A 24,923-nucleotide genomic window follows, 5' to 3' on the forward strand; every position below is an offset into this window, starting at 1 on the left:
TCCAACCCTTCATCTAGGACATTGATGAAGACATTGAACAAAATCTGACCCAGTACTGATTCCTGGGGAACACCACTAGATACAGGCCTCCAACTGGACTCTGCACCACTGACCACAACCCCTTGAGCTCTGTTGCTTAGTCAGTTCTCGATCCATCTCACAGTCCACTCATCCAACCCATGCTTCCTGAGCTTAATGGTGGAAGGGAAGAAGACATTACCTACTGGAGGACCTATCTATGAAGGTAATCCAGTCTTTCTGTGTGTGTTGTGTACAAATAACACAAATAAGATGTTTCAAGCTGCAGCAGCAGTAGTGTATAATGTACTTCCTCCTTTCTGGCAGCTGCTGCCAGAAGTACCTGAGCTGATACAGATTTGTCTTGATATTTAATATTTTTATCTAGCTATCTCTGAAAATAATAAAAAAAAAAAAATTTGGATTCTGGTTAACACATGGCCTCATTTCTGTCCTGATAGTAACTCCTATGGATCATTGAAGCCATATTAGAAATAAATTTGACCCATTATGTTCAATATCTAGATCATGGAAAACAGTAGAGCCAAGAGTTCAGTAAGTCATAATTCTTGCTCTCGTTTTCCGGTTACAGGTATGATGGAAGATTTTGATCATTGTCCTAATTTCCATTTTTGAAAACAGTCCTTGGTTGTTCTTGATGGATTTAAAAAACTCCCATAAGAATAAATAAGTATGTAGTAATACATACTTACATACTTCTTTCCACCTTTAAGTCTTAAATCTTTTGTATCTGTTGCTGCAGCCTTCTCTTAAGAGGCAGAAGTTCTTCACAGCAGGTCTTAAACAGCTAAACGGTTGTACCTGTGAAGTGACTTTTGTTTATGAATGAGGAAAGTGTTTGCCTGAATGAACTGTTTGGGTTGAAGAAGTTTTCATGGGGCAGCTACTCAGGACCAGCACTAATATTCCTACTACAAGTTCTTTTTCCTCAGTCAGAGATACAGTGATGTCGATGCAAAGATTTTTTTTCCCTAAGGTTGTGGATTGGTAAATCTTGGTTTATCATATGCAGAGCAGTTTGTTCTTTTATCTTGCATTTCTGAAAACTGATAACAAATGCAAAATTCATTTGCAAAAGAACCTGAGACTGTTCATTTCAGATACCACTTTCCCTTCACAGTCTTGATGAATAAAAATTGTGGAAACGCGTTTTCAGTCTTTTTTTTACATTAGCTGTCTTCATCTTCTCCATTGCTATTTGTTTCCTTTCTGTAAAACATTTTATTCTAAAAACTTACCTCAAAAGCCCCCAAACCTATGTTTTTCTTTTTTGTAACTCCGGCCAATGGTACAGCATAGAGAAGTCTCTGATACAGATTTGAACATGTACTTTCTGGTGCCTTTTGCGTGTATTGTTTGCTTCCTCATATATTACTCGGAAGTGATCAAATCTGTAGAGCTGTTTATCTGTACAAAACAAATAATTTGTGGTTATCTTGGGTTTGAATTGTTTATTTTTCTTGTCTTTGTCTTTTTCCTGACAGGGTGGTTGTTTTTCAGATATTTCATAGGCTTTCTTGTGAACCCAGTTGACACCAAGTCACATGTTCCTCCTCTGCACGCTTCCTTTGTTCTCCCCGTTTCTTTCAGGAGGTTTGTGTTCTGCTGGTCCAATTCTGCTTCAGACCCTGAAGCTGACTGAAAAATTCCAGCTGGGAATTCTAGACCCAGCACAGAGCTCGCTGCAGCCTCTTTGCCAGCATCAGTTGTAGTACGCAGACCAACCCCATCCGAGGTGTTGAAAGTAGTTAAATCTGTTTTCATCTGCATAAGCAGATGCTTAAGAGAATCTGCATGTATAGGGGTGTACCAGGAGACAAAATTTTTCATTTGCTGTAAAGAAAATGGAACGAAAATTAATTGTAAGTGCTAGAAAATCCTGGTTTCTAGCCTTAAAAAAATGTAGTGGAAAATTCACTATTCCGTTATGAACTTTATTTTTTCAGTTTTACATCTCAATCTTAACTCCTTTCCAAGAACCATTAGTTTACAGGCATGTTAAAAAAATAAATAATAAAATCAAGGCTTTTTCGTAATTATGTACCTGTCTTAACCTGGTTGAGATATTAAAGGTAACTATTGAAATACATCTGTGGACTTTATAACCTTTGCAGTATCATTTGATCACAGACAAAGTCCAGCAGGTTTGCAGTGGGCAAAATCATGATTTCAGACTTTGTGTCTTACCTGCCTGGATAGATGCCGTTAATCATTCCCGTGAGAAGAGAGGCATATGCTGTCCTCTCACAATTTCTAGCTGGGAATTTTTATTCACAGGCTTCAGGCCCAATTGTCACTTGGACAAAACACGCTGTGTTAGGTTAATTCAGGTTTATCAGGCTGTCCGTGGTATTTCTTTAGAGGTAAATGAACCCACGTTTGTTCTAAAGGTGGAAAAGTCTTAGAGAACAGCAGGGAAGCTTGTTTGCTCTGCAGAATGCATATAAAGAATGTGTATTATAAAATCCTATATGTAAGTTTTATAGCTGTATCAAGCTAAAAACTTTGTGTATTTGTTTATGTATATAGGAAAAGAATCTGAAATGTTCTTGAAAAACCTCTCTAATAAGCTGTGTTACGGGCACCTGGCTGAATCCTTCTGAGATTCCCGATTTTCACAACCCAGGCGAATATATTAAGGTGCTTTCCAGCCAAGTTCATGATTCCAGAGTTAGAGAGGATCAAACGGAGTTTTCACGTGTGTTTCTGCAAAACGTCCTTGCAATTGTTTGCTCTGTGGCTGGTGCTGCTCCCCTAGTTCACAGGCTATAAAGGGAATACAGCACGGAGGATGCCAGTCCCCGAGATGTGCAAACAGGTGAAAGCTGAATTGACATGCGTTTATGATGAACATTCAGATGTTATTTGACGTGTTTTATTTGAAATCCCTTGACCCTGCGTGTCGGAGAAACCTGTGCGTTTCCTTTTAAGGCCCGATCAGCAGCCGCGGTGTCGGTTTCTGCAGTTTTCTCCCAAGTGTGAGAACATCATTGTGTTTTTTACATGCTCCATTTAAATCCTTCTGACATCTGCGTGGGCTGCTTTCCATTCATTAACATAGGGGAGCTGCATCTTCTTCCATGGTGGCTGGTCAGACGCCAAAGACAGATTAAATTTCCTTGCGCCGAGGAACTTGTCATTTAGGCTCTTCGAGCTGGAGCTGGGAGCTTTGGCAGCTCTGCGAAGAGGCAGTGAGAATCATTGCCACAGAAATTATTTTTGTGTGGTCCTGCTGTGCGCCGCTGGATTTCAAATTTGATTTATGGCTGCTCATTTAAAAAAAAAGGGAAAGAAAAAAAGAAAAAAAAAATCTGCATTTGGTTTTGTTTCAGGAGATTATCATGTAAATACTACGGCATACATACTTAATTCTAAAACTGGATTATTTCTAAAATTAAACTCATGGTAATTGCTGGCATATTTTCCAGTTCCTCAAAGTTCTCTGTAAACCCACTGTTGGCTGTGTATTTCCTTTCTTCTATTCATGTAGCTGCCTTTATTCTTTATGGTTCTGCTGAGGTCCCAGAGCAGACAGAAAGTAACTGCTAGAGAAGTGAGCGAAGCAGCACAGCTGAATGCCAGCTACTGCTCCCACAGGTGGCCAGGCTTCTGGAGACACGACTGAAAATACTGGGGAACGGCTCACGGGACAGCACACAGGACCCAAAAGCTTCTTTCAGAACAAGGTGCAGAAACCTTGTCCCTGTTTGGGATGATTTAGCTACACATAAATTTCTTCTTCGCTCCTCACCACTCTTGGCATTTACTATAGACTGCTTAAATAAATCCTTTTCAATTTAGATATCCATTCCAGAGCTACTAAGAATTGTTTTCATTTTGTGTTTTAGTCTCAATTTCATTTGAGTAAGGTGTATATATTTTTGACCCATTCCCTTCTGGACAGAAAGCGTTTCCTGTATGTTTTGGTGTATATTTTTGTTTCGAACCTGAAACATGTTGCTGTTGTGGTTTACGTTGTACATTCCTCAGTAAGTCTGGAAATTATTTTTGCACAGGGTTATCTAATGCTAGTGCTCACTTAATTAGAGTTTACATTTCACATTAATAATTTCTGTTGCAGAAGAATTCAAAATGCGTGACGATTTGTAAGTCGCAAAAGCTGTCATTGCTTGTGGGGAGTAGCTACGGTCTGTAACTTTTAAAATGAGCATTATATGTTTGTTGTTTTGCATTCAGAATGAAGCTGATTGAATTGCACTGGTGGCATACTGTATAGAAGTTTAATCTTCCCAAGTCTGAATAACTTCCTTTTTGGAAGTGCACCATCTCAAATATTAGTGTATATTTCATTTTAAGACAGGCCAAGTTTGACTTTATGACACACTGTATAGGAAATCATGTGAAAGGTTATTCTTTATCCGTGGCATCCTGGGGCAGACATTTTGTTTGTACAAATTGTTCTCTCTCCACTGCTAGGTATCTTCAAAAGAAGGAAGTGGTTGGTATTTAAAATCTTTCTTTGATGGAAAAAGCATCAGCAAGAAAGTGTTTGAAAGTGAAAGGCTGGCAAATGCATGTTTATAAGTAATTTTCATGATTTTAATTATGTGGGTGATTAAAGAATAGTTCTAGTTCTGTAGTGTATATATAAGTGGAGGACACTTACCTCCGAATATAGCTCAAAGTTACACCTCTGCACATTCAGTCGTCTGTACTGGTTTGCTTTAGCTGTGTGTAGAGCAGGTCGGAAAAGGAAGAAGTGGATTCCCATCTCCAAACTAAAAATTGAAAGACTTTGGGCTTAGTGTAGAATAGCTGGATGAAATGCCGTGTATTACGGAGAACAAAGAAGGTGGCAGGAGTCCTTTGGTTGTTGAAATGTATGAGTACACCAGATAAAGGGGCCTCACTATGTTCTAATTCACTGTGCAAATTGTCCGTTTGACATAATCTTCCCATGAAATGCTTGGAAATCTTTTGCAAATTAAGCTAATATGCAGTGTATTGTAGTTTTGTGTCTTCTTCTGTTACGGTCACCATTTACAGCTATTGTTTAAAAGACTTCTGAAACAGCCTAAGCACTGCTGAAAATGAAGCACAGTTGAGACTAACTGCTTAAGATGTGCTGCTTGGTTCAGATGACTGCAACTTGAGATTTGCTGGCATGCATGAATGATTCAGGTGCCCTGAGGTGTCTGAGGATTGATGTAGTATTGAAATAACTAGAGTAACCTTCAAATCATGGAGGTTAACATTGCATTTACTTATGGTTTCCATTTTTTGACACTTAGTTGCTGAATGAAAGAACATAGGCAGTTTTGGTTGGGTGTACTGGGAAATCCTTGAAATGCACAAATGGGCGCTGCATTGCCTGGGTGCCTTTGTGATGAACCTGGTAGTTCTTTTTCTATAAAATATAATAGTTTAATTGAACAATATTTCAACCACAGGAGATGATCCCAAAATACTGTTGATCACAGAATGCTGTGCATGTTAAGCCCCAGTTATTTCCATTAACTGTTACAGTAACTGTTGTATGAAAAAAAATCTTTATCTGTTCAGGTTTTTTGTTTGCTCCCCTTAAAGTATTTTGACAGATAGCAGCTAAAGTAAAAACATACAAAATGACTGAATTTGCAGAGATGTGATTTTGAGCAATATTGGGAGATAAACACTCTCCACTTAGGAGATGTGAGCTTTAGAGCAGGGACTATTAATCTGCATTTACTTAAGTCAGTGCAAATATGGAATAACTCCACTGAAGTTGAAAGTTTAATAAAGAATACATTTATAGCTGCTTTATATGTGGTAATTTCTCTATAGAAATCTTTGCTGTTAAAATCTTTGTTGCTTTTCCTTTCCATTTGTGCCAAAGGTTCTCATTCATACCCCTTCAAGGCATTTTAAAGTAGCAGTAGCAGTTCTAACAGTTGACCCCTCAGAATGTCTTTTACCACGAGCGGAGGCTTATGAAGAGTGGGGAAAGGGAATTTCCTTTTCATTTATGGATCTTCTCTTCTACCTGCCGAAAATACAGACCTCATTTACCAGATGATAAAAATCCCTTTTCCCTCAAAAAAGTATTAGAGTGCCTTGAGCTTTGTATAATATTTGATACAAAGCCTCACTGCAAGCAGTTCTTACTTCACTGCTCTTCAGCTGATGACTGAATCCTGGTTCACCTGGCTGATGATGGGAAAGAGCACCAAAATGTGGAAGACAGCTGTTGCCATTCTTCCCCTTTCCTTGTTTGGCCTTGTTAAAGAAGAGTATTAATTGAAACTGATATTTTGAAAAATGTAAAGAAAAAAGGCTGGATTTGAGATTAACTGTGTGATTCCTTAATCTCAGAATGACCATTTGTACTCCAAATGATACACTTTATTTTGGATTGCTGCTACCTTCATCTTCAACCTTGCTGAAAGACAGATTTCCTTTTCCTTTCCATCAATGCAAGGAGCTTGACAGATGATATCTAGACTTGATTTTATTGTCTCTGGGACCCTGTATATGATATATTTTTGATGTATGAAAATGAAAAAAAAAATGAAAATGGGTTTGGGGTGTGGGAGAGTTTGAAACATACAGCCGTGTACAGTTGTATGGATGTGGGACCCCTGCGAATTTTAAATTGTTTTTCTGGAAATCAGTTTGCAAGAATGTGATCATGCATTTTTGAGTTTGTATATACAACAGCTTTTTTTTTTTCCTTCATTCTCCTTACAAAGAGATGCTTAACTGATATTGTTCTCTTTTTTAATTATTCTTTTCCAAATCCATGTACTTCAGTAGAAATAATATTGTTTTAAGATCGGGAATTTTATTACAGTCTAAAAACCATCAGATACACCTTTTACATACAAGTGAGGAATGAAGCATGTGCAACATGTTACCTAGAGTGGAAGGCTGCTGTATTCTGCCCATGTATCGTCACTGGTGTGAGCAGTGGCATCAGCTCCTACACACGTGTCTGTGCTGGAGGTGGCTTTGGGTGCTTTGGAAGGGCTGGACAGAGGGAATGCCTCTTGGGAGAGCAATGAACTTGCTGTGTGTTACCTGAACTGCTGTTACAGCTACCTGTTAACTGTATGAGGTTTAATAAGGCCAAGTGCCAGCTCCTGCTCTTCGGTCACAACCCCATGCAACACTACAGGCTTGGGGAGGAGTGGCTGGAGAGCTGCCCAGTGGAAAAGGACCTGGGGGTGCTGGTTGACAGCCGGCTGAACATGAGCCAGCAGTGTGCCCAGGTGGCCAAGACGGCCAACAGCGTCCTGGCCTGTATCAGCAATAGTGTGGCCAGCAGGAGTAGGGAAGTGATCATGCCCCTGTACTCGGCACTGGTGAGGCCGCACCTCGAATCCTGTGTTCAGTTTTGGGCCCCTCACTACAAGAAGGACATTGAGGTGCTGGAGCGTGTCCAGAGAAGGGCAACGAAGCTGGTGAGGGGTCTGGAGCACAAGTCTTATGAGGAGCGGCTGAGGGAACTGGGGTTGTTCAATCTGGAGAAGAGGAGGCTGAGGGGAGACCTTATCACTCTCTACAACTACCTGAAAGGGGGTTGTGGTGAGGTGGCCGTTGGTCTCTTCTGCCAAGTAACTAGTGATAGGATGAGAGGAAGCAGCCTCAAGTTTGTGCCAGGGGAAGTTTAGATTGGATATTAGGAAAAATTTCTTTCCGGAGAGAGTGGTCAAGGATTGGAACAGGCTGCCCAGGGAGGTGGTGGAGTCGCCATCTCTGGAAGTGTTCAAAAAACGTGTGGACATGGTGCTCCGGGACATGGTTTAGTGGGCATGGTGGTGTTGGGTTAACAGTTGGACTTGATGATCTTGAAGGTCTTTTCCAACCTTAATGATTCTGTGATTCTGAGAAGAGCAAAAGGGTTGAAGTAAAAGAAGACAAAATTAAAATGCTGTCTCTATAGAAAAGGCAGAATTGGAATATACCTACTTTTTTACCTCCGCACACCGTTTCTACAACTACTGATTTGATTACAGCTCTGACTTCTCTGTCCTCTCAAGAGGTGTGGAAGAGGACAGAGAGAATATGAAGTTGCAAGCATAAAAAATTAATTTAGTCCAATACATTTAAAATAAAATCATCTTCTCTGGATCAGTAAAGACCTTCGTATTGTCAGGATACCACGTAGCTATTTTGAAGTGCTAATGCTGAGATACTCTGGAGGGCAGACATATGGATCAAGTGATATACTCTGTGGTCTTTGTGATTTTTTTTTTTTATAAGAACTGGAGTGTCTTTTTATTTACTCAATTTTCATGTGTCTGTAACTTCATGGTATAGATTGGGAAGCTGGTTGACCTTTAATGGAAAAGGAGATTTTTCTCTTGTGTTGGTCTTCAATTTCAGCTTCTGCAAATTCAAAGTAATTCTCTAAAATGCATCTCACTGGTGCTCTTAATGAATGGAATTAAACCATCTCAATACCATCACAACTGAAACTGGGAAAATAAAAATTGGAAATGTACTAGAGAAAATAAATTAATACATTTCTGTATAATGCTGTTTAGTTTGCTTTGAAGTGGATTACTTGCTGTTGAAAGGTTAATAGTGACTGTGCTTGTATTGTTTTGGTTTTTGGCAGGTAACCCTGGACTGGCAGGTTATTACAGGACCTTTATACAGGCCTTATATTGTGGACTAAATCAGCAGTATCCCGTGTGGGTTGTGAGCCACGCCGGACATTGTAAGCCTCCCAGTGGTATGGAAATGATAGAAGGTACAGTACTGTAATTTGTACATATAAATATTTGTATACCCTCCAATTTTAGTAGCAGAACTTGTGCCTATTAAAAACAGCATGACACGGTTTTTAAACGTCTCCATTATATTTCTACAGAACAGTTGTATGAGAAGCAAAGTTACTGATAAAAAGAGGTTTTTTTAGGTAAATTAGATTTGCCAATCAAATAAGTGCTATTAAGAGAATAAGGGAGTTTGCTGATTGCAGTCTCTAGAGACAAGTTATAGAGAAGAAGGTCTAGAATGTGTTTCTGTTGAGTAGATTAGAAAAGTACATTTGCTAATGAAATGTCCAATTCAGAGATTGAGTGCTTGAGGAGAGACTTAATTATCTCTGAATTTAAAAATAGTTGTACTAAATTAATGACTTTCCAGGAAGCAAGTAAATCTGAGGTACGGGGCATTTGCAGGGTAGAGGTTGCTTGTTTGTTAAAAGTCTTTTGAGGTACAAATGGCCAGCAAGGCATGGTAGCCAACTCTAAGTGGATATTGTTGATGTACAGCGCTGTAAGATGGGGAGAGCCAGTAGCGAATCCTGTCCTGAAAGCTGCCTAGTGTCAGAAGACCTCTGGACTTGGTCAAGCTGCAGTGATGTAGCAGTAAATCAGTACGATTCCTTAGGACTAAAAGGTCCAGCAACGTGAAACAACCTGAAAATTTTGAGGAAGAAACTGGTTTAGCTGTTTAGCATAACTTTCCCTCACTAAGTTTTGCACCTGAGTTTTTTATTGGTTTATGTAATCTCAGGTTTGAAACTGAAATATGAAACCTGTATTTCTTTGGTAAAATTCCTGCCAGTCATTGTGTTCAAGTGTCAAGCTACCAAATGCTATGCTTTTTCCCAGTAGGTGAGAAATCCCTAGATTTATAATTTCTGGTACAGTGTTAGCCATGGAATAGAGGTAGAAGTCTGGCAACTGAATGGAGCTGAGTTGATTGCAGAGAACATTTGTAGGTCTGATAACCTGCCCTGGGATCACATCTGTAAATATGCATTTAGTGAAAAGAGCCTTTGATGGTGAGATGTGTTTGGTGGCTTGAGATGGCTGAGCTACTTGAAATGGAGAGCTTTTTAGATGGACCCAACACGGCTGTTGTACAACTGTCCTACTTCCACTGTGACAGCCCCTGTGCTGCTAAGGAGAATGTAAATCTGGGGGAAGGAGAGCATCCAGTAGGAAAGAGGGAGCTGATATCTAAGACAAAACCAAATCTCCAGCTGACTTCACAGTGTCCCTTTTGCACTGAAAATGATCCTGTGAGAGGGGATTTTCAAGGATGTGGTAGCTTGTTAGCATGGACAGGTCAGAAGTGAAGTACCAAAAGGATTGGTGCTGTGTCAGGTTTTATTCAATTCATTCTGCAGGTCATGGGTGAATATGAGTAAACAGTGAAATTTCTCAGTTTCTGGATGGTACTTTATAGCTTTTAATTACTGGGAAGCTATTAGATGTCAGGGAACTACAGAACTATCTTACAAAATGTAACTAGTGGGCAAAAAGATGGTAGATGAGTGCCAGGATAGATAAATATGAGTTAAAGCATCTGACAGAAAAAAAAAAAAAAAATCTCCTTTAACTGTGCCTGGACGATCCTGAACTTGGAATTCATTTGTAAAACTCAGGAAGGATACTGGCATCGTCACCTAGAGTTCTCTAATATCACCTCTCATTGCACAGCAGCAGACAAAATTTAAGTCAAATAAACATTGGACATAACCAGTTACAGCTAAGGCAGGAGGCATTGGTTTTTTACTGTATGTAACCATACTGGACCTGCATCTTGAATATTAGAGTGCAGTTCTGATGAGCATCTCAAGGACAACATTTCAAGAGTGAAGTTGGTGAGTGTATGGAGAAAGGCAACTAAAACAACTGGGAGGAAGCAGCTTCCTTGTTAAGAGAAATTAAATGGCTCTTTGTTTTAGGGAGCAGAATGGTTCTCAGGAGCATGACTAGTGTTTTCAAAATCATGACAGTAAATAAGGTAAATGGAGAATAAAATATACCAGATTCAGTAGTGGAACTAATGGTCACTTAGTAGTACTAGCTGGTTTAACACAGACAAAAGCAAGTATTTATTTATGTGACAGGTAAAAAATTTAGGGAACTAGCAGCCAAAGCACTATACCGTGGGCAAATTATATTAGCATTAGAGTGATAAATTAACCTAATGGACAACTGGTCCATAAGCAGCTGCTGAAAAAGACAGGTTCTTTGTTGTGCAGATGCGCTGCGGTCCTTGCATTGGAGACTGAGGTCCTTGCTTTGGACACTGACCTTCTCCAGAGTCCTGTGCTGCCCTGGTCCCAGTGCTATCTTGTGGCAGGGTTGTGAGCCTGAGAGATTCACCACAAGGGGAAGGGATGCAGAACGTGGCCAGGCTTGGTTTCTCTCACTAAATAGCATTTACTGCCACTGTTGAGCTTGTGGGATTCACTTACCTGACCCAATAAGGTGTTTTGTGTGTTCTCAGTATCATGTGCCAGGATCTGTACTTACTGGTGCACCTACTGTAGCACCATGGAACTAAAAAAAAATATAGAAAGCCACTGATGGACAGTTCAAAAAATAATGAAAAGGCATTTATGAGATTGTTTTTGTAGCTATTTTATTAGGAGCATAGGAGGAGGAAGCTCACGTCCTGTCATTAGTATACATTTTGACTGTATTCTAGAATATTCCATAGGGAGACTTTTTCAAGCTAGTCTTCTAAGGGAACCCTGAAAAGTTTAGTGACAATATTTAGTGAAATAATGATGTTACTACAGTTGCCATGTGTAATATGCTGCGCTTTGCAGTAGCTTTGAATATAATGAAAAAAATATGGTTCATTTGATACAAATTCAAGGGAAGGCACAGAGTGGCTAGAAGGCCTTATATTTTGCCATTTTATGACAATGTAGCGTGCCTGCAGTGGGAGAAGAGATTTGGGATAATTCATAGAGTCGTAGAATCTTTGGGTTGAAAGGGACCTTATAAGGTCATCTAGTCCAACCCCCCTGCAGTGAGCCGGGACATCTTAAAGTAGACCAGGTTGCCCAGAACCCCATCCAACCTGACCTGGAATGTTTCCAGGGATGGGGCATCTACCACCTCTCTGGGCACCCTGGGCCAGTGTTTTACCATCCTCAGTATGAACAATTTCTTCCTTCTATCTAGTCTAAATCTGGCCTCTTTTAGTTTAAGACCCCTTGTCCTGTTGCAACAGGCCCTGCTCAGAAGTCTGTCCCCATCTTTCTTCTAAGCCCCCTTCAAGTACTGAAAGGCTGCAATAAGGTCTCCCTGGAGCCTTCTCTTCTCCAAGCTGAACAACCCCTCTCTCAACCTGTCCTCAGAGGAGAGCTGTTCCATCCCTCTGATCATTGTTGTGGCCTCCTCTGGACCTGCTCCAACAGGTCCACATCTTTTCTGTGCTGAGGGCTCCAGAGCTGGATGCAGTTACTGCAGGTGAGGTCTCACCAGAGTGGAGTAGGGGGGCAGAATCACCTCCCTTGACCTGCTGGCCACACTGCAGGCCCAGAGACAGTTTGCCTTCTAGGCTACAAGTGCACATTGCCAGCTCACGTCCAGCTTTTCATCCACCAACACCCACAAGGCCTTTTCAGCAGGGCTGCTCTCTATCCCTCCATCCCCCAGCCTGTACTGATAACAGGGGTTGCCCGGACTCAAGTGTAGGACCCTGCACTTGGCCTTATTGAACCTAATGAGGTTCACATGGGCCCATTCCTTGACCTTGTCCAGGTCCCTCTGGATGGCATCCTGTTCCTCAGGCGTGTCAACTGCACCACTCAGCTTGGTGTCATCTGCAAACTTGCTGAGGGTGCACTCGATCCCAACTGTCTCTGTCACTGATGAAGATATTAAAGAGTACTGGTCCCGGAGGGACAACCACTCGTCCCTGATCTCCATCTGGACATTGAGCAGTTGACTACTACCCTCTGGATGTGACCATCCAACCAGTTCCTCATCCACCCAACAGTCCACCCATCAAATCCATCTCTCTCCAATTTAGAGGGAAGGATGTTGTGGGGGACCATTTCAAAGACCTTACAGAAGTCCAGATACCTGACATCTGTAGCTCTTCCCTTGTCCACTGATGTGGTCACTCCATCATAGAAGGCCACTAGGTTGGTCAGGCAGGACTTGCCCTTGGTGAAGCCATGCTGGCTCTCCCAAATCACCTCCCTGTCCTCCTTTTAGATATTAGAAACTGATTTGCTTTCTTTTATTTATTTATTTATTGTCAAAAATATAATTGTTAGGAATTGACTGTAAAGGTGTGATCAAAACCACTAGACCAAAAATTGAGCATCTTTGTGATTTCCCAGGTGAAAGACTGAACGGAGTCATGGACTCATTGCTCATTTTGTGCTCCTGCTCTTGCATTTCACAGGAGTTCTTAAGTGACATTTTGTGTCACTAGAGCAAAAACCCCACAACCCGAAGGACCAACAGAAGCACAAGCATAGGAACAGACAAATCTGTTCTCTGCAGCAGTTTGTTGCCTTTTACGTTCTGGATTTCTCAGTCAAAGTTCCTGTATCAAGGACCACTATGTAGGATTGAGAAAACCATGTCAATTATTAATATGCTGTACAAAACCAGAAAAAAAGGGGATATTTTGGCAAAGAACTGGGCATGAAACTGTTACTGTAAAAATTCCCTGTATTCCTTCATGCTTCTGATAGGCATTTCATAATGCTTCATTTGAAAGAGCCTCATGCAAATCCTCTGAGGAAGTTCAGTATTTCTTTGTAAGAAGGATGAGGGCATAAATTGACAAAGACAACATTTGAATCTCTGACACCATTGGTTCTTGAAGTTTTTCAGATTGGAATCTAGCAAATAAAAAATGAAAAATAAATGGGGGTGGTAGAAGCTACTAGGAAAGAAGAATTCATGCTGATGCATTTAGAACAGTGGTCTACAAACCTTTTGGATCATGCACTCCTATCAGTAAAAATTTTCCATCGATAAAAAATTATATGAGCACATAACCCCTATATATTTTTTTATATTTTAAAATGTTATACACATGTACTACTGCTTTTGTATTATTTTATTCCTGCACCCCACATTGGAAACCACTGATTTAGAGTGTTCTAACATTTAAATAGTACACTTAACATACAAGTGATGCTGCCTGTAAAGTAATAGAGGGTTTAAAATGAAACAAACTATGTTGGAAAAATATGCCTTTTTATATTTAGATGAAGCAGATTTTGAAAGTATCAGAAAGAGTAAAGCAAGTTTTCCAACAGCAGCAATCAATCACGGACTACTTCCTAATTTTTTTGAAGCATGTCACATAATTATTTGAAAACCAAGCAAAGCTACGCCCTTCACTTTTATTTCTATGTGATATCCTTCTATTCACAGAGCTCCTACAAGCTGTGCTCCAGAGAGACACACAGCATTAATTGAACAGTTCATTGCTGTAATTCTGCTCCTACCAATCAATCCACTGTGCAAAAAGATTTGAAAGTTATTTTTACTCAGTGAATGCAATAAAAAAAGCTATGTCTCCATTTCATCTTCCTTATAGTCCTCCTCAGCTTTCCAAAAGGCAGTTGTTTTCAACACTGCGGTGACTGTAAAACGGGCCAACATCAATCCTCAGGTATAGGCAAAATTGCAAAAAAGAGAGCAGCTTTCTTGCTCTTAGTCATTTTGTTTAAAACTGGCATAATCTGTATATGCTTTATAATGTTCATATAATTTTAAAAGTGTTGCTTTTTTCTTTTTTAGTGCCTGATATTGAGACTTTGACTTGTAGTTTTCCTAATGATTAAAATGTTCATGGTTCTTGAACAGATGCTAGCTAGGAACAGGTTCTTTTATAATACCAAAACCCCTGCCTACTTACTGACTGTTTACCATGCCGAGTATGTGATGACTATAAGTCTTTTTAAGGTACAGGTATTTGCACATCATCTGGTTAATTTCTGCCTTATAAAGACATGTTTATAAGAAAAGAAAAATGTATACAAATAGATCATGATTAAGGTATGGCAAAATTTTCCTTAAAAGTAAAAATATTAGGCAGGTATACCCACAATTGATTTACTTTTTTAAGTTCTGGAGCTTCTTTTACTGTGTCACTCCATTGAAAAATTTGCATTACGCTTCTTTTGAGATTTCTGACCTGATAAAATATTCTTCTACGTCTAACCAAGTAACTTATTAGATGTCATAAGGGTTTATTTGAAGTGCAAGTTATTGTTTCCCATATGAATGTGTTAGAAGTCACTATAGCTCATTGCCCTCGCTGCCAAAACAGAGGCTGCTGCCTGAAGGCTAGTATCTGTAGGGTAGTACTTTCCTAGGGATCAGATGGGTGGTGTTTTGACTTAGTTGCAAAACTAAAGGCAGGTCATGTTTTCATGGCATATGGTCATCATTGAATGTTTCGTTTTACAGGTAATGAAATAAGAAGATAATAAGTTGTGTTGTGTTACTCTTAATGTTACTCTTAAATACGTTGTAAACTTCTTGATTTTAAAAAAAGGGTAAAACTGGAAAATAAGATTTAAAATATTCCATATTTATTCTCTAATTATTATGTCAAAATTTCAGTTTAGCTGCTCAGCTTGTGGGGGTGGGCATTATAATACATTATGAATTGTGGAGACTGAAGCTCTATACTTTATATGACAAAATCCAGTTGAGTAGAAATGCTTGAGTACTGCAGAAGGACTAAAGACCCTTGTTTAGGAGTAACTCCTCAGGTGGCAATGACCAGTAGCCAGTTGGAAGCTTTTCAACAGCCTTTCAACTTCTTTTTCTAGGAAACAATCTGCTAGTTAAAACTAATACATATCAATGAACAAATCCTGAAATTATTAATTGCTAATTTTATATGCACTGCTAATTCGAGTGCTGTATTGTGAATATACCACTTTAAAATAAGGACTAAAAGACTCAATCTCGCCCAAAATTTCTTTAAAAGTATGGCAAATGGGAGATTAGATAGGAAACCCTTGACACTCAGTGCCTCTAACACATCCCTCATCCCCGTTTTTTAGCACCCTGGTTGGCTTTTGCCAGTAAAAGCTGTATAGACAGCGGGTGACATAGCCATGTCTTAAAATGGTCTTAATTCTGTGGACATCTGCTGTGGTTTGATAAGAAATACAACATCTCAGACAGAAATAGGAATAGAAGAACACAGGTTTGGTTTTGTTGCTCCTCGGGACTGGCAGGATACTTTTCTTTGTAATGAAGTAAGATTGAGAAGTAGAGAGAAATGAAATCAGAATTAAATGATTTATTGATTTTTGGTAATATTCTGTGTATGCCAGTTGCGATAGAAATATGAATTAGTATATTTCATATCTTAATTGATTAAAGAGACACAGTTGATGCACTGAGATATATACCTAATAAATGGCTAGTCATCAGTCATGTCTTAATGATACAATATTTGGTCACATGATAAATTATATTAAAGATATATCTCTAGAACTTTCTAAACTGTAGAGATGAGTATTGAGCTATACACAATCATAATACAAATACTTCTAATTGTTTATCCTTTGGAACAGATTGTCTACTGAATTTTCTGTTGGTTTTTTTCTGAATCAGTATTAGGTAGCCTTTGAATGACAGGGAAGTTTTCATGACATCCGTAGTAGCCAAGTTACAAGATAGAATGCTATGTAAAATGTTTGATCTTTTATGTCCCATGGACTGTAGAAGATAATAGTGTGTCCTTACAATCTGATACTACCCTTAGTTCCTTTTCCACGATAAAAAGAGGTAGGTAATGATTGATTTATAATCCATCAAAAGAGTGTTTCCATTGCTTTTTCTTTATGCAGTGAGAATAAGGTCTTCAGACCATTTTGAAACTGTATTACATCCTTAAAAAGCAATATGCAGAAAACCCAGAAATGGTAGAGGGATAATGAATTATCTATGAAGACATTGATTGTGATCACAAATTGCTAATATACCATCAGTGAAAGTTTTGAAGCTAAATGTAGTTTGGATTAAAAAAAATATTGTGTTACAGGAAAATTTGGAAGCCATGTGCCACTTGAATTTATTTGATATATTGCTTCTTAGCTGTTGTTACAATTCATCTGAATGGAGTTTGCTTTTCCAGCCTTCTGATGAAACGGCAGAATTGACTATGAGTGAGATTCTGCCTCTAGCTAAAAGTGCTATAAATCTACAAAAAAAAATACTGAAATAATTTGGTTTAAACCTAAAATAGTAGCCTGGGCAAGACAAGGAGCATGGTGTGCTATAATAAGAGGGTTGTGAGTTATTCAGGATAGTGATTCTCAAACTGTGGTCTGTGGGCCACTAGTGGTTCCCAGGACACTTGCTTGTGGTCCAGGAAGAGCTGGCTGATCAGATGGACTTAGCTCTCCCACTGGTTTCCACTTGCTAAGCAGAATTAGTTGTAGCTAAGAATACTTTTCCAATAACACTTTTTTTGTGTAAGCATTTGCTGCGGTGCCTTTAGAGATGTTGTGCCACCATGAATGGGTGGTGGTGGCGAGGAGTGGGATTGTGGTCTGCACTGCTGCAAACAGGAGAGGAGGAGATCATGGAAGTTAGGTGTTCAAAAAACTGGGCTCCTAAAAATAGGGACTCATCCTTAGCTAACAGCCTTTGTCCTTCTTGTTGTCTATAACCCCAAAGGAGAGAAGTTACACAAAGACACAGGGAGTCAGTATGCATTTGCTAATTTTAGCTGGCTTGTGACTGTCATTTATTTTAAGTAGTATGGATGTTTTTAATGATTGCTGATGTTGGAGAATACCTACGCTGCTGAATCAGGTGAAGCAGAGCTACTGACAATCCGTTCGGTCTGTACAAAACCACCTCAGAGTTCCTGACTGAAGTGCTTAGAGGGTTTTTGACCAGCAAATCCTTATCTGGGCTTCAGCACTGTTCAGTTTGATATCAAACAGCAGTAGTAATGGTAAGTATCCAGCCACATTCAGGTACACAGGATAGCCGTGTTTAAAAGGCATTTACATCTTGTATTACATAAGAAGGGAGAGAAAAACAGAAAAAAGGCAGCTGAGCTGGCATCTCACATGCATGCTTCAAGCCTATGTGTACATTTAATTCACATTACACACATTTAATTCACATTAATTTGTATCTCGACAATATTTTCGATGTCCTAGGCATATAAATTAAAATACCTGAGAGTCATTTAAAGATGGATTATCTTTAACATAATTTCTTTACAGGATTAGTCAGTTCTGTTTAAATCTTAGACCTGGAGAACTCTGTAGACATGTTTGTGTCCCTGAACACATAACACTGCTTAATTTTAATGCAGAATTATATGGCAAGGTGTCTCCCAGTCCAGTGGTATCACACTGTAGATACATGAAAAAGAACTAAGTTGTAAGCATACCATCCAGGTAGAATTAAGCTAGTTTCATATCAAAGGGTCAATTTTTTTTTAATGTATAGAGAGGAGAAGCTTCCTGTTTATGAAACTGGCCTTGGCACTGATTAATCATGTTGAGCTCTTCACATGGTATTCGTCAACAGCAAGGGATCTGGCATCGGGGTGTGCACAGAGGAACTGGTTCTTTTCCCAGGATGGGACAGGAACCATCAGCTGAGTGCAGTGCAGTCCTGCTGCCCCTCCTGACACAGCAATTGCTGCTGCTGCCCAGAAACCTTATTCCTGCCTCGCCTTTGGAAAAGGCAGCTTAAGGGAGGAAGTGTGTGTACATATGTAAAAGTTATTATGAGGCATTTAAATGCTGAGGTTTTTGTCTCTGCCTGGTAAAATCTGGATTTTACTGTATGGTTTTAGTGCTAGGTGTCTATTTTAAGGAAACAAATGATCATGTCATGCTATGAACCAACTGGAATGTTTTAAATCTAAATGCGTGAAAAGTAAGCAGCCCTAGGGATGCTGCAGTACTCCATTTACTGTAACACTTCTTCCCTTTGAGCCACATTCAGTTAATTATTCATAGAGGTCCCAATAATCATGCCCATAATTATGCAAATAGATCCTTTGAGTGAAATCTTGGCATTTGGCGTTGACTTTATCTGTTCTGCTTAATTTTAAGCATGTGTTTAAAAACCTCGTTCCACTCAAAATCAAAACTAAGAAAACAAAATTTTGCCATATGTGAAGTATTTCTAAGTTGCTCTGTTGTTTTCTTTTCTGGCCAACCAAAATGATAACAATTGTAACTGTTCATAGCCTCATACCTTAACAGCCATGTATTTATTTGTAATGATCACTTAAACACTGTTAGCTGATTCTGGTACCACTTAATCCATAGCTCTATATTCCATTGACTTTGATGGAGTAGCGACCAATTACTGCTAGTGTTACTAAGATGAGGACCTTGTCTTTACTTTCATTATAGCTATATGAAAAATAGGTTCTCTGTTTTCTCTGTTTCTTTCAAGGCATTCCACTGAGTCTATCAACATAATACCTGTAGGCATATTATTAAAAAATATCCATGATTAGCTTTCTAAGTCACTCTAGTAGTTTATTCAGCTAATTCCCCTGTTAAAAGAACCCGAATTTTTCATCCATATCTTCAAATCAGGTTAATGTAATTCTGTTTTTAAAGATGTGTTTTAAAGTAACAACTTCTGAAACCTGATACAGTCTTCTGGATCCTTATCCAGAAAACAAGACGTTTTAAAAAAAAAAATTGACATTCATCCATTGGAGAGTATAATGTCTTTACTGCATTCCAGGAAACTTTGGATGTAGGTTTTGAGACTGTTTATGGATCATTTTCCGCCTTTCACCCCATGACATAGGTATGTTCTCCAGCTGATACCATCACTTCTAATTAGATGCAGATGGCTGTTAGTGGGGGGAAAAACAGTGTTCAAGAATGTGAACCCTATGAAAAGGTAACATTTATATCTTTTGGTGTCTTGACTTTAGAAGGCATGTCGCAGTTCACCGAGATGAGCAGTACTGTGATGTTTCAGAGTAACTCGTTTAAATGTTTACCATACTATCGTAGGGAAATAAACAAAATAGTGAGATGATTCAGATCATTTTCCCCCAGGGAAAATGCTTAGGAATCTTCTAATCAAAGTCAGTTTGAAAGGTACATTTACATCTGCTAACAGAACGGGAATGGACTATCCCTACAGCAGAGAATAATCCCTTCTGTCTGAAGGTGTAATGGGTCTGGGTTTGTTTTGACAATTGGATCAAAAAGTTTACCTGTAGGAAGAAAACTGACCAATACTTTTATTTATTACTAGTAAATTGTACTTTATGATTTAAGCCTTAGCTTTAATTCTGATGCCCACAAAGGTTGCAACAAATGATGCAGATCTTGATGGGATCAATCCAGTGTTTAGCAGTGGTTTTATTTTTAATTCGCAGTAATCTACAGTTGTAAGACTGAGGAACCATCAGCAGTGCACAACAGAATTCCAGATTCTGAAAATAATCAGGGTTGGAACATGGAGTCTTTCTGTTTGCTTTGGTTTTAGGAGTTTCTCTTTCTTTAAGGACCAATGTTGGCGTTTCAGGAAAGAGCAGGAAACTGTAAGGCAGACTATGCAGGAAGAAGTAACTGCAGATGGTCTCATTCTTAGATCGTCAGCTTCACTAATGAATTATTCTTACCTTTCGTGCACCTATTTAAATCTCTCAGCAAGATCTGAGTAAGGGCTGTGTGCTTCCAGAAATGGCAAAGGACAAAATGATACAGTACTGTGGACTCAGGCTGAATGAGGGGGTCTCATTGCTGCTTGCTGGATGAAGGAGTTTTTCTTTTTGCCTCCATTTGATACTGCATGGGCCTATTCTTTTTCTTCAAGCTAGACATATTCTTATCTTTCTAAAGGTTGAATTTTACATTTTGTGCATTAATACAGTTATCGAAACAATCTAATTTACTACAGCTATCATATTATTGGTGTGGTCAGGTGACTACGTTGCCAAATTAATCCCCATTAGGTTAAATGTTATAGTAGACTGCTAAAATTCTCTGGGATTGCCATTGCAGTGTCATTTTTTTCAGAACAAAGCTGTGGTTTCCAATCTGTTACCACCGAGTCTTTGCTGTCAGAGACTCCACTGACTTCTGTACTAGTGTTTGCATGATTTGGAGGAAGACGTTTTGTCTTGCAATTAATCATCAGGAGACCCTTTTCAGTATTTCTGAATGCACTTTAGTATGTATTGAACTCTACATGATCATATTTGGATCTGTCTATGTCTAGAGTGCAGGTCAAATTCAGTTGCTGTCTTTTTATGTAAATTATACTGTAAAGCCGCAGGCAGTTTCAAAGAGTTTGTAATGAGCTGTGGCTTTGACGTCTGCTAATGTAAATGAATGGGAAAATCAGCCTTTGCCCGACTGTGACCCTGGTACTGCTTGTGGGTCACAGCTGGATTGGTTTGCTTTCTGTGTAGTGCATCTCACCTGTGTAAAAATGAAAAAGAAAAAAAAAAAACCCTTATTCATCTGTAGTTACAGATCAGCTTTGTAGCAGTGGCATTTTAGTCTCTATTTCAGCTGTAACACAAAACTGCAAGAAAAATAAAGCCATCACAGTGTCTCTGACATGTTGCCATACTTGCTGTGCTAGGCAGTTCAGCTGGGTGACTAGGAATGAAATCTTCAGAGTTTTCTTCAGGAAGGTTAAAAAGGAAACTGCTATCTTGGTAATAGGGAATAAATCTGGCAATTAATTTTTAAATAGTGTAACAGAACACTGGAGAAGAGAAGATATAAATCATAATTTAATGTGGTCAATTTGACAAAAATATGGTTCTTCCCTAAAGATCTACTATATGCACTATACAGCACATGCAGATGGTTACTTAAAGCATCAGGAATTGATAAAGAAACCTACTATATTTAAAGAAAGTACAGGGTGAAATTCGATTTCCTCTCCTCAGTTTTGCCATTGTTTTTGATAAATTCAGGCTTTTACATACGCTGTTCTATCCAATTCTCTTTTGCCTTATGCTGTGCAAAGTAATGAAAGACGGGGTCTGGAGTGCTCCTCCATCAAAATCGTGTCCTTCTCCGACGATGGCAGAAAGCGTAACTCAGCGGAGAGTGTCAGACCGGAGAACTAGATTCTCCTGGCTGCTGAATTTACTTCCCGTCGTGTCAGCCAGCAGCAGACCCCCTGTTGCTCTGGTGTCCAGTGGGAGTCACTGAGGGGGTCACTGCGCTACAGCTGGTTCCCTTTGCTGTCAGCTCACACTGCTTGTGCTAAGAGGAGCCCAAACAGGGACTTACGAGGCTTTTCAAGACAGGTAGAGAGTAGAAGCATTGATTGAGTGCTGGGAGGTAGCACTGCAAAATATTTTGCCTATGGTTTGTGCTACAGCCCACAGCGCTGGTAGCACGGGGTCACATTCTCAGCTGGAGTAAACTGACATAGCCCTTCGCAGTCAGCAGTGTGGCACCAGCGTACAGCATCAGGGCATCTAACATAATAATTTTGAAAACTTGTTATAATCCATCAATTTTGAAGGATACAGATGAAAGATGGAAAAATGTTGTGTTTGCCTAAGTGGGTCATTCACTCCTTAAAATAAAAAGGATGCTAGACAGTATTGTTAAATCATTTGGAACAGTTTATGGCAGGTGGTTATTCTAGATACTAAATTTAACATTTCCATGCACAAATTAAGATAGAAAACCTACACTTTCCTTTACACTTCTATTAAAATACTGTCATCCAAGATGAATATACACAAGAGTAGAGAAAAAGGACTAACTTATACTGAATGCCATCCTAATGCCATTGTCGTAACTAGTGAAGTAGAAAATGCAGTAGTATGATTTTAGTGTTACTTTAAGAATAGTGTTATTTTAGTATTATTTTGAAGAGTCATAAGTATTTGAACATTTCAGCCTTGGTCTACATCACAGTTCTAAATAAAATTTTGGGATGGATTTTCAAGAGAAATCAGAACTGCCCTAACAAATTAGAAGTTTTAGCTTGGATTCAGTAGAACCATTGAGCACTTCAGAAAATGTCACCTGTTGATCTGTCTGGTCTCTGTGAAGTACAAATTCTGTATTGTTATTTGTGCTATTGTATAACTGCCCCTCGAGGTATACTGTCAGCTGCTTGCTTTTTCTCCTTTCCCCCTCTTAGCGTTGTTGTGTGCTCCTTTTCATGTTCACTTACTTTTAAAATAATTCTTTTTATTCCCTGTTTGTGGAATAACATGGGTTGTCTTCCTTGGCCAGCTCTCTTACTTTGCTCCAAACTTCGGCTCTCCCTTGTTTGCTCTCAGCCCCTTTTTCTGTTTGTATCTGTTTAAACTTCCCAAAGTTTTGAAGTGCTGTTTTCAATAGGTGTGACGGTTAGACTTTCCTACTGCAGCATAGCACCTCATTTATCATACACCAACTGAATCTATTCCTGTGAAAGGGATATTCATCCATTTTTGTTCCCTTCAACACTTATATGGTTGCCACCGTCCTTTCTTTATATCCTATACTACATCTACCCAGTCATGGTGATGTGCAGAACATCATTATTTTGTTTTTCTTCCATTGTTAAACTGTACAAACGCAAGTTGTTGTTAAAGTATGCTATTTACTGAAGTTGCTTTTAGTCGCTTCATTCAGTAGGAAAGTTCTATGCCTCAGTTTCAAGACTGAATTTTCTGCATGTTAAATTGGAAGACGTTAGATCTGGCCAAACATAAAAAGATCTTGATACTAATGCGCTTTTCAGTAAAGAATTACTTTGTACATTACAATGTACTCTCTGCGCATTATTTCTGGAGAAACTCGTACGTCACATGCCTCAAGCTGGTGGTGCAAGATAATTCAAATAGCAGTGAAGCACATTTGCCTTAGCAAAACAGAGTGATACTACTGCAGATCATGTGAAAGGGTGTCGTGGTTTAGCCCCAGCTGGCAACTAAGCACCACGCAGCCGCTCGCTCACTCCCCCTCCCACAGTGGGACGGGGAAGAGAATTGGGAGCAAAACTCGTGGGTTGAGATAAACACGGTTTAATAGGACAGAAAGAAAGAAGGGAACAACAATGATAATACCAACAAAGGAATGTACAAGAACAAGTGATGCCCAATACAGCAATTGCTCACCACCCCGTGATCGACAGCCCGTCCCCGAGCAGCGATTTCTGCCCCCCGGCCAACTCCAGTTTATGTACTGGGCATGACGTCGTATGGTATGGAATATCCCTTTGGCCAGCCGGGGTCAGCTGTCCCGGCTGTGTCCCCTCCCAGCTCCCCGTGCACCCCCACCTGCTCGCTGGCAGCCCAGCACAAGAAGCTGGACTGTCCTTGACTGCTCAGCAACAACCCAAAACATCAGCACATTGTCAACAGGTCCTCATCCCAAATCCAAAACACAGTCTCACACTAGCTTCTGTGAAGAAAACCAGCTCTATCCTGGCTGAAACCAGGACAAAGGGAAACACACAAGGTAGGCATTTGCAGGAGTACCACTTGCTAGTCAGGCAAAGCAAGGAAAAACACACTTTTTGGAGAGTGAAAGTGCGTTTGGAGGGGGCCTAGACTGATTTTTGCAACCTAGCCTTTTTTTGAGGCATAAGCTGAGCAAATCCGCAAGGTAATGGAAATTGCAAGATTTTCTCTGTTTTGCTTGGACAGACGTTATTGGTACAATCATCCCATCTGGAGGCTTAGACTGAAATGTGGAGCCCTTTCAGCTAGAAGTGCACACCTTGGTGCACACTTTTTCCTGAAGGTCTTGTTATTGACTTCATTTGTTCAACCAACAGATCTTCAAGTAGAATAACAGAATCATTTAGGTTGGAAAAGACCCTTACGATCATCAAGTCCAACTGTTAACTTAATAATACCAAGTCCACCATTAAACCATGTCCCTAAGTGCCATGTCTGCATGTCTTTTGACTACGTCCAGGGATGGTGGCTTAACCATGCGCAGCCTGTTCCAGTGCTTTGATAGCCCTTTTGGTAAAGAATTTTTTCCTTGTATCCAATCTAAATCTTCCCTGGCACAACTTGAGACCATTTCCTTTCATCCTGTCACTTGCTACTTGGGAAAAAAGATCGATACCCACCTCGCTACAACCTCCTTTCAGGTAGTTGTAGAGTACATGAGCTCTGCTTCCTCTCATTGTTTATGAAGTCTCTGCCAACGTAAGGCGACTTCATTGCTTTCTTCCTAATTCCTCTTTTTATCTTATTTTTTCCTGCAA

At 39.6% G+C, this 24,923-nt stretch overlaps 1 protein-coding gene across 1 annotated transcript in view; it reads left to right on the forward strand.

Moving 5' to 3' along the window:
- Nucleotides 1-4,824: 4,824 nt before the first annotated feature.
- The window catches only part of LOC104622984 (UPF0554 protein C2orf43 homolog), a gene marked incomplete at its 3' end in the record, with an annotated part of 28,383 nt that continues 8,284 nt past the window's right edge, over nucleotides 4,825-24,923 (forward strand). Inside the window, exons 1-2 of the mRNA XM_010289922.1 lie at nucleotides 4,825-4,880; nucleotides 8,559-8,734. Coding sequence (XP_010288224.1) covers nucleotides 4,825-4,880; nucleotides 8,559-8,734 — 232 coding nt within the window. The remainder of the gene's footprint in view (nucleotides 4,881-8,558; nucleotides 8,735-24,923) is intronic.

This window comes from Phaethon lepturus, unplaced genomic scaffold (assembly GCF_000687285.1).
Source record: "Phaethon lepturus isolate BGI_N335 unplaced genomic scaffold, ASM68728v1 scaffold10936, whole genome shotgun sequence".
NCBI classification, from domain to species: Eukaryota; Metazoa; Chordata; class Aves; order Phaethontiformes; family Phaethontidae; genus Phaethon; species Phaethon lepturus.